Below are 10,760 nucleotides of genomic sequence, written 5' to 3'. Positions count from 1 at the left end.
TCCGACTGAGCCCAGCTGAGCCAAACTGAGTGCAGCCCATGCTCGACTGAGCCCAATCGTGTCCGACTGAGCCTGGTTGAGTTCGACTGAGCTTAATCGAACCCGACTGAGTCCACGCTATCGAACTGAGTAGGACGATACTTATCTTATCCAACTGAGTCCCTCAACGAAAGAGCCGTTACATGCCCCGATCTACTATTTGGTTTCTCCTGGACTAAGTTTGGATGTATCCACACCCGCGGAATGGCCATAGTTCCTTCCACCCAACCTCCCAGTCCTTACTGTAAGACTGAGGAGACTAAGTAGCTACTGGCCTAGACTCGGGCGCCCACCGCCCAGGTTTTATTCCCCGAACTAGCGGAAACGTCATGGTTTAACTGAGCTTGAGCTGGCGACTGATCTCGAGGGAATAGAACATACATGACAGGGTTAGGGTTTGGCGGAGATTTATTTGATACGGCTTTAATTAATTTCGATACAAAGAAAAAAGAGAGAAGAAGAACTTGTTATATTATGAGATCCCCCCAGGCAGCGAACCTTAACTATTCAACCTATCGTTGATAACAAAATACACAGCAAAATGAATGAATAAAAAGGTATTCATGAACCATCACTCGGCCCGGCCGGCCGACTATCCAGCAAAATATACTGCCATCGCTAGCTAGATCCACCACTCAGAAGTAAAGCAAAAAGAAAATAAATAGCCATTCTTATGCTTACGCGACTACGATAAGCGCGATATCGTCCAGCATCATATTCGACGCCTGATACCCGAGCCTGTGCCCGTCGCACGTTCCAGACACGTTCAAGATGACCGGTAAACCAGTCCCAACCACAGTTGTAACCTGTCTAGTCTCCTTCCACCCGCCCCCTACATCATTGCTGCTGAGCGCAACAGTGATACCGCTAAGGGAGAAACTGAACTGGCATCCCCGCGACGATATCAGTGTGGAGGCCTGAAGTGTATATTTCACCCCAACACATAATACAATGCTCTGACTAAGTGATACCTTGCCTTTAATGGACGCCACTGCTTCGAACCTGACGACGAGACTTTTGTAGCCAGACCGCGAGACGCCGCTGGTAGTTTTGCCGGAGGTGTTGGGGGAAGAAGTGATATGCCAGAACGAGGGATAGCCTATCTCAAAGCCAGGGTTTTGAATGATTGCGTAGCAGGTCGTGATGGGAATACTCGTGGTCGATGTGGAGAGTGTTGTGGGTGTAGAAGTGATGATAGGGCTGATAGCTGTAGGAATAATGGTACCGCTTGTGATGATAGTATCGATTGTATTAGCAGTGCTGCCGGTGGGGTTAATTATGGTAGGGTCTGTAGTGCCGCTAGGATCAACAATGGTGGAAAGAATAGTACCACTGGGGTTGATGGCACTAGTTCCAGGGATGCCAGCAGTACCAGTAGGGATGGTGGTGCTGCCTGGAGGGACGGTACCACTAGGGTTGGTAACACTAGGAGTAATGACAGTACCAGTTGGGTTGATTGTACTGGGAGGGTTGGGATTGGTGGGATTAGTAGCAACGCCAGTGGAGCCAATGGTGGTTGGATTCACTGTGCCAGTCGGGTTTTCTGTACCAGTAAAGCTAATAGTGACCCCATTGGGATCGACGACAGTAGGACTGACGGTACTTCCACTGGGATTCACGGCGGTAGGGTCAATGATCGTAAGACTGGTAGTACCAGCACTAGGGTTAATCACAGCAGTAGTGGTGTTAGGCGCTGTAACAGCCCTATACAGGTGTTAATTAGCGACAAAGAAGGCAGTAGGTGGGGGAGGCATACCCAGTGATTGTCACTGTAACAGTTGCTTGGGCAGCGGCAGCAGTTATAGTCGATGTAATAGTCACAGGTTGCGCATTAGAGGTAACGGTAATAATACTTAACCCAATAGTAACTGTTTCCTGGGCCGTTGTAACAGTCACAGTAGCGGTTGCAGGCGCAGTAAACGTTTCGGTCACCGTACCACCGACAGTTTGAGTGCTGGTTTCAGTTATGGTTACAGTAGCCGGCAGAACTGTAGTAGCTTGTTGAGCCGTGGTAATAGCTACAGGGACAGTCGTAGTAACTGTAGCTATAGTACCACCCAATCCTAATCCTAATCCCAAGCCCAGCGCCGGAACCGTAATTGTTATTATACCCCCAGGCTGGGTCTCAGTTATGCTCCTGGTGGATGTTTCAGTCCTAGTGGTGGTAATTAATCCCTCGGTGATTGTTTCTTTTGCTGTGGTGACTGTTTGAGTTACAGAAACGGTAAGTGTTCTGGTGCTTGTGTCGGTAATGGTGTTTATACTTGAGCTAGTGACTGTAGTAGTGGCAACCACTGTTGATGTTGTGGCCATGCAGACGTCTGTATTAGTGGCTGAGATCATTCCAGTACCTGTACCAGTCCCTGTGTTGGTAGAGGCATCCGTGCCTATAACGGTACCACTAGGTATAGATGTAGCTGTAGCTGTGCCAGGAGATGTGGCTGTGCCAGTAACTGTACTAAGTGTGCCAGTAGCTGCAGTAGGTGTGCCAGTAACTATAGTAGCTGTACCCACACCTGTAGCTGTGCCGGTACAAGTGCTCGTATCTAGCCTTTTCTCCCATAATAGACCCCTACGAGGATATCAGTCAGATCTGTCGAGCTATTCAAAGATAATTTGGTATCATTGCGTACTTTGACAATCCTCCACACAGATCCTCAGGGTTTCCTGGACAAGAAAGTCTACATCCAGTCCCCATGCCATTCCAGTCTCCACCCGTTAAATCAGGTTTATTACCACACCAGCACTCGCTATCACCAGTCAATCAGCCAATAAACTAACCTAAATCAAATGAAAGGTGAGAGGGGGGCGTACATTTGATACTCGACTAGCGCCCAGCCAAACCCTCGCTCTGCACAATGAGACATGCAAAGATCTGAGGTCATCTGGTCTAAAATAAAACGATATGGGAGAATTCTGCGATCTGGTAGCTCATTCTTGCACCCATGAAAGTCCCACATACAACCACCTGGGTTTGCAACGCCATTGGAAGGTGGGGGCTCAGTACGGGGGATTAGGGATGCAAGACAGGGGCTGTTCAGAAAGATTAATAGAAGAGGGAAGAGACAGTTGCTTTTCTGGAATCCTCCAGAGAAGAGATCTAGGATAACACCCATTGTAAACGTCTATCTGCTCGGCTTTGGGTGATGATGAGATGAGGAGAGAGATTTTTTGAACTCTGAAGTGGGTTTCTTGGGACGTATCTTTTATACTAAACACTCTAAGAGAATACATATATACTACACGTAGCTGATCTCGGGATGTATCCTATCGGATTACGTTGTACAAAGTTTATCCATACATGTCTGTTGCCTCCCTTTCCAGAGCCACGGGAATAAAGACTCAGATCAGTATCATTGTACCTACTCTATATATCTACATACACCTAGATATATTACTGGCCAGACAATCATCATTGCGGAGCGCGTTAGAAAGATTCATAATCTTAAGACCCTGTGATATGAGCGTGTAACTGTCCTTCCAATTCACAGCTATGTCTAGCCCTAGTTAAGAGCTTCCCAGATTAACATAGGTATCCCGGTTGGAGTCTTCTTTCTGTTGGTAGATGCGTACATGCATGTGGTTAGATCTAGATGTACTTAATTACAAACCCGTATAGTAGATTAAGTAGGAATCAAACAAACCTTAGCAATAGGCACACGATACTCCTAAACCGAAACCTCCAAAATAAATCTTCTCTAGAGAGAGAACGAGTGGAATGAAATATTGATAATTCGCGTTATACGTATTTATGTGGCCTCAACACATCTGAGTAGACCAATACACTACATGTACTCTACATGGCACCCTGCAAAGTGCTCCACGCCACAACGAACATGAATGTGACTAAAGTTTGTTATACAACACAACATACATGTCTTCGGTATACGGTTGGGTACATACGTTATGCATACATGTATCATCAGGGTTTCTGCCAACACCCGAATCAAGGGGTTGGGAACCTGTCTCTTTTTGTGACTATGATGCATATGATAGATTTCTCCATATAATTAATATTAATGAGGCTTGTAGTTGTCTCCCGCAGTGACACACACTTGTTGCAATATTGCTTATCGATCCGAAACCTTTATAGAAGCCGTTCACTTAAACTTTTATTCCTACTTATCAAGGTCTTTTTTGTTCCAGATCTCCAACAATCGGATCCTAAGTACCTGCCGAATCGACCCTGCTGTCAAGAAACTCTATTTGCCGATACAGTACTGCAAGGAATCGCTGACATTCTTTCCGCATATAAACTCCCAACGAAAGTACATATATATTAATATCAAGGGGAAAAGAAATGAGCGTAGAATAAATTAGAGTTATTGCCTCCCAATGTCTCAGCACGGATATAAAAATTACATATAATAAAGGTTAAAAATAGAAATAAAAGTGACAAACTCCCCGATTGTACATATCCTCGATTCACATTCTCCACTCCTGGTAGTTCATCTGTACCATCAATAGCTCAAAAGAACATTCTCCAGTATCAAGAAGGTACCAGCAAAATAGGCATTTAGAGCTCGACCATAATGAATCATACCCTTCAACGCATAGATGGACTCAAGCGAGCAGGTATTGCTTCTTCCTCCTCTCCCTTCCCTTCCTTCCCGCACAAGCACCATGCTGGCCAACGAGACGGCTTTGATTTGGGGGGCTGCGATGGGCTACTAAAACCACGATTACCTCCGACGGAGCCGTAATGTGTGGAACTTGGTGGAGATCTATGTGCAGTCATATCTGTGTATGCTGGGCTCTTGATAGATTCAGCACTAGAGACAACTTTCCGCCGACTGACCGCCGGAACTATCACTGAATCAATGTCGGAAAGACCCATCAGTCCGCCCTCCGTTGTCGTTGTTGCACCAGTCTCGTCCTCATGCCGTTGGTAGGTCGTATTTGTATCGGAGCTATCATTAATACTACTGGTTACCCTATCCGTCACCGTAGGGGGAGGCGGCCAGGACGATTCGGTGCTCTCAATAGGACCCTCTGTTGCGCTGAGCGCAGGGGTACGACTTGTAGTATTATCATGTGAGTCATCGGTAGGGGTTAATACAGAATCGTCAATCTGGCTTTCAGTGATGTGCCCAATTGTTGCACTTGGTTCAGGAACGCGAGATGCATCATCATGCGAATACTCTGTAGGCCCCTCTGTGTGACCTAGAGATTCAACAATGCTCTCTAAATCATCATCAGGCTCGTCTATATTCAACGTCAGTGTGCAGTTCCTTAGTCGCGATAGTGAGGGGAGGTTTACTTATTGACTTGAGATATTCCTCAACATCTAGTTTCTTCTCTACTGTAGCATATTCTAGCACATTCAAGCCTTTTTTATCCTTGACCTTTGGATCCCCTCCATTTTCGCACAGCAATTTGACACTAGAAAGATGACCTCCACTAGTAGCATAATGCAACGCAGTTCTTCCACTATCGTCCGTTTGAATGTTTGGATCGGCGCCATTTTCGAGGAGTGCTCTAATGCTATGATCCCGTCCTTCTCCGGCTACGTGGTGTAGTGCAGTCCACCCGTTTCTATCCTTGACGTTGCTATGACAACCATTCTCGAGAAGCACTCTGATGCTGAAATCATGCACAACCTGGCTTGCTACGTGAATTGTGATCCGCTTGATATTTTCTTCCATGTCCCCGCCATTTTCAAGCAATTCTTTAATTGCGGATCCATCCGCGCCCTTTGCAGCCATGTGAAGTGCCGTATCCCCATCACTACTTCGAGTGCTTCCGTTACAGCCATTTTGAAGAAGTGTCTCAATAGTGGTATGATGGCCAGCAAGAACAGCGAGATGAAGTGCCGTCCATCCAAATTCGTCCTGAACCTCCTTCTCATAATCTTCTGATAGAAGTGTTTTGATTATGTGATCACGACCTTCGTGTGACGCTATATGCAACGCCGTTCGTCCTTTGCTATCTCTAGCATGTCTGTCACAGCCCCCTTCGACCAGCAATTTGACAGTAGTATCGTTTCCCGAACGGGAAACGAAATGGAGAGGCGTTTCGCCGAGATTATCCCGGGCATTAGAATCACAGCCATAATGTAAGAGGACTTCCATAGCAGCTTCATGGCCAGCGTACGTTGCGACATGCAATGGCGTTAGCCCCTTTTGATCGCGGAAATTTATCTTCTGGCAACCTTTTTGAAGAAGGACTTCAAGGATATAATCGTGCCCAAGTTCTGCAGCTATGTGCATCGAAGTCCGTTCTTGGCCATCCAAACTATCCCCATGATATCCATGATCCAAAAGCATCCGGATAATGGACACATGTCCTTTATAACATGCGAGGCGCATTGGAGTACGTTCCTGGGCGTCTCTTACTTCACAGTCTGCGCCTCCCCGAAGTAACGTCTCGACAGTGCTATCATGTCCAGCCTCAGCAGCAAGATGGAGAGGAGTCATCCCCGCAGCGTCGCGAGCGTTCTTATCGCATTTATTGTCAAGTAACGCCTGGACGACAGAGTCGTTGCCGGCCAGAGCGGCCACATGGAGAGCCGTGCGGAAGTCATCATCCCGGGCTTCAACTTCAAGACGCCTCTGGAGAAGCACAGAAATACTACTGTCCCTTCCTGCATGGGCAGCAACGTGTAAAGCCGTGCGACCAAGCTTTGCTTTACTCTTTCTATCGTTCTTGTCCTGAATCAGGCCTTTGATGACAGGATCACGGCCCAAACGGCTAGCATAATGTAGGGCAGTTTCCCCCTCCAAGTCCCGAGCCTGTCTATAACAGCCGTTTTCTAGAAGCATATCGATTATGGGAAGATGGCCGGCGAAGGCTGCAATATGCAAAGGGGATCTTTGGTGCTTGTCTTTGGCCTCTGCATTAGCTCCGCTTCTGATCAAGGCCTTCACTATATTCTCACTTCCGGCATATGCCGCAACATGTAGCGGAGTCCACCCTGCATGACTCTGCATCTCGATTTCGGGGCCCTTGGCTAACAACATTAGATTGGCGGTAGGTTCCTGACCCGAAAAGGCGGCGGTGTGTAAAGCGGTATATCCATCTCTATCTTGTAGTTTTGGATCTACCCCATTCTGAAGAAGAAACTCGACCATGCTATCATGACCCTCATGTGCCGCCCAATGCAAGCCGGTATATCCATGAACATCTGACAGCAAGATGTCCAATGTTCCAGCCTTGAATAGCTCCTGAACAACCGACACAAGGCCAAACCTGGCTAAGATATTGATGGTTGGAACCGTCTGGGGATTTGTCCTCCAACTCTCTGCCATTCGTAAGCTTGTGGCAGTGGAATCTGGTGAACAAAGCTTTAACCATTTAAGGCGAAAAGGCATCTTTTCATCACAAAGAACTCGCACAAGCTCCAGTAGATTGATATCGTTGATGATTCCGATTTGGCGGAGATGATAGGCCCAGTATGTTGCTGCATAGAGAACGAAAGCACCGCCGGATGATTGTGTCAACGCAGCTTCGGATTTCATTTGTGGCGATTGATTATTCCGTGCTACTCCATCCGACTCCTCAAAGACATCTGCAGGGCGAAGCATCGAAATGTACCTCACACATGCAGTCGCAATTGCGTAATTGGATTTTACCGAATCGACGTAGAAGATAAATGTTTCGGGTTTGAATGATAACGGCTCTTGTAAAAAGTCCATAGCTGATCTGTGGACTAAACGAACAGTTTCTCCGACTATCTTAAGCAAAGGACCGCAGTGGAGTCGAAGGTGTCGCTTAATATCTGCGGAAACTTTACGAATTACTGACACCAATGCCCCATCATCCGGTTCTATTGCTAGAGCGACTGCAATCTCGGATAATAGCAGCGGTCGAGCAGCGCAGACAAGGTACATCAGAATTTTGCTTGCGGATTTCTGTCTTCTGATAGGTATTGCCTCAATAATATCCTCATAAATGCCCTCCAATGTTCCCGGCATGCTTGCAAGTACTTTCTCGAGGTCGTCTTCGGCAGACTCGGGGGGTTCTCGAAGGATTTCGAGTACTAATGAAGCCCATAGAAATGATCCATGAGCTCGTGCGATAAGGGTAGACTCAATCATCGACCGCATATCATCGCGCTCCGACCAGAGGTGTTTCAGCTTTCCGACTTCTGCTTGTACCACCTCCGTAATATCTTTATCTATTTGCTCAGATTTCTTTTCCAGTTGTATTGTATGTCCATATTTAAGGCCGTGAAAGCTGCTATGAATCGTTTCCTCGGGCCGTCCTACCATCAGAATTTTAAAAAGTTGAGTGACATGTGACTCTCTAGTTCTTTTTGTTTCAATTATCCGTTTGAAGAGCCGGATAAGTTGTCTTCTCGATGATTTTTCACACTCGTCAAAGCCGTCAATCACACAATATATATCTCCCATAGTCGTGTCAAAACAAACCTTCTCGAAAATGTCGCATAGGGTGCCGAAAGAAAGGTAAATTTGGGATCCCATGGATTGGTAATAGGGAAGGGCATGTTTCTGCAATAAGAATGGATGTGCGGTGAAGACCTGGTGTAATATAGCTCGAAGAACAGCCTCGCCGGTATTCTCCTTATCGTTTTTTGCGTCGCAGAAAAAGTAGCCTGACGTTGACGGGTTGCTCGAGCGAAATTCAACGGTATTCAATTCATCAACAATATAAGAAGATAGAATTGTTTTCCCACACCCAATTGGACCTGAAACCCACAGGGCAACGGACTCCTCTCTATCGAGCCAATTTTTTCTGAACTCTTCATCCTGTAAAAACCACTTACACGTTCCTGGCCCTCGACTTGGTATTTGTTTTCTGTGAGTAAGGTAATCCGAGGTCCAAAAATACCGCAAACAGCTTTCCTCCTTCTCAGAAAGTACTAGAGGAAGAATCAACTAGTCAGCCTATAACAAAAAAGAAGATTGGTTCCAGTCTTTCGTCAGAGTACTGACCTCGAGGCACAACTCCCTGTGTAGCTAAGTCTTGCAATATCGAGGCAAGCTTTCGATACTGTGAATCATCGGCTGATGGAAACTTGGGCAATGATCGGTGGTCCCCTGCGATACTGAGTGTTTTTTCGCGGTCTCCGAGATTCAATTTTGTCGACGCTGGCGGTACCACGAGTGCACTCTTTCGATTACTACGTGGTACAGACGTCTTTTCTGTCTCGTTGACGGTGACCACAGAGAAGCCTTCAAGAAATCCAAAAGCGCGAGCAGTATCTTGTATTGAACGGGAATCCTCAACAAGATCTTTAATATTTGTTGTACCGAGATCAGTGACAACTTGAGCAATCTTGCTAATACGCTTTGCCAACTTTGCAATGTCGGCACCGTCATGAGGTACACCCATAAGTACTACACCACAAGTAGATCGAAGAATCAAGTTATATTTTTCTTCTCGCTTTGCGATTGTGAGAGCCTAAGAAATGTTAAACCAAGAATCCCACAGTCCAGTTGAAGGAGATCTTACTTTCTTGATGAGAAGCCCTCCTATGCTGTGCCCAATAAATATTATTGGTCTTTCTTTCTCCTATGATTCTTTAGCGAATATCCGGGAGAATACAGACGTGGAGCTCAAACCTCCATTGATAGACGGCGGAACCTGAGTTCTCTCAAAAGACCCTCCGCCTTCTCCATTATAGTCATAACACTTTTGCTGTTGACCAGGCTTGAATCATATCCATAAGTCATAACACGCGCACCTGGGAGATCTTTCGGCAGAAAATCCCGGAGCCATGATTTCCCGGATGAATCGTGAGTCCAAGTTCTCACCGGATGTCCTGCCAGACCGTGAACCGCAACAATACTATGCAAAGGAATTCATCAGTGCTATTCCCAGTTCCGAGCCTATTCGAAGGAAATTATGGTTTAAAGCTCATTTTTCCGATGTGCGCGACTACGAGCGCTCGTCGCGCAATCGGAGTGAGGGTAAACCCACAGAAATCGGGTAAAACTTACTCCACTGCTTTTATACCATATTGCTGGCCCGCCGAAAGGTCGCTTTGAGCGGGGTGTAGAGTCCTGAGACCATATGTAGTTTGCGCTGTAGAACTCTATTACTTGTCAGGGTAGGTAAGCAACAGCTCAAGGGGCTCGCAGAAAAGGATCATCAACTTGCATTTTTAAGCGTGAGGTCGCTGTTTTCCCCAGCGATAAAACGACTCGAAACGGTGCGATCGCTTCTGGCCGCCATAGCGAATTTACAGTTTGTGAAGGTTTGACGACCTAGGAGGACCGAAGATATTGAACTGTTGATGGTGTTCGCGAAAAGCGGTCACCTCAACGAATAAACCCCGCTTACCTTTGCAGGCGGCGGTCCAGCATTCTACATACGTGCCTGCCTCGGCTGCCACTATGTACGTATGTCATAGCTGAAGCGCATAGGCCAATTGCAATCAATTGGGTGAATGACTCGTGGCTCACCAGATGGTTGGATCCAAAAGGGCGCCTACGAAGAAAACAAAAACAACCCCGATGAAATCAACCCTTGCCAAGAGCAACACTTGGGCGGATTTGAATGGTAGGGGCTGCCATTTTAGCAGATGCTGGCACTGATGCACATGCAGGTCGCCTCGATCAAATGGGTACGTTTCAGGATAGAGGCTGTAGAATACATCGACAAGATGCCTGCAACCGAGTAACCATTTTAAGCAAACACCCCATCTCCCAGGAAAGATGAAGTCGAAATCCCCGGGAACCCTTTATCTACTTCCCCTATCATATGGTGAGGGAAGCCAACCAGAATATATGCCGAATCCCAGGCACGTCTCCTTCTCA

At 46.7% G+C, this 10,760-nt stretch overlaps 2 protein-coding genes across 2 annotated transcripts; both read right to left on the bottom strand.

The window, feature by feature from the left end:
* Window positions 1-716: 716 nt before the first annotated feature.
* On the bottom strand, window positions 717-3,155 carry LAJ45_01238 (uncharacterized protein; the record flags this gene model as incomplete). The annotated part of the gene is made up of 3 exons (XM_046110833.1): window positions 1,759-2,611; window positions 2,673-2,789; window positions 2,854-3,155. The coding sequence occupies 3 exons, from the start codon at window positions 3,153-3,155 to the stop codon at window positions 1,759-1,761; spliced, it is 1,272 nt and encodes a 423-aa protein (XP_045976011.1).
* A 1,430-nt stretch (window positions 3,156-4,585) lies between these two features.
* LAJ45_01237 (uncharacterized protein) lies at window positions 4,586-10,176 on the bottom strand (the record flags this gene model as incomplete). Its single annotated transcript, XM_046110832.1, has 7 exons — window positions 4,586-5,244; window positions 5,300-8,860; window positions 8,934-9,402; window positions 9,454-9,513; window positions 9,564-9,789; window positions 9,942-10,036; window positions 10,102-10,176. The coding sequence occupies 7 exons, from the start codon at window positions 10,174-10,176 to the stop codon at window positions 4,586-4,588; spliced, it is 5,145 nt and encodes a 1,714-aa protein (XP_045976010.1).
* Between the last annotated feature and the right edge of the window lie 584 nt (window positions 10,177-10,760).

Source organism: Morchella importuna (genome assembly GCF_003444635.1).
Source record: "Morchella importuna strain M04M26 chromosome Unknown Morimp01GS002, whole genome shotgun sequence".
Classification (NCBI taxonomy): domain Eukaryota; kingdom Fungi; phylum Ascomycota; class Pezizomycetes; order Pezizales; family Morchellaceae; genus Morchella; species Morchella importuna.
This window is presented reverse-complemented; position numbering and strand designations above follow the sequence as displayed.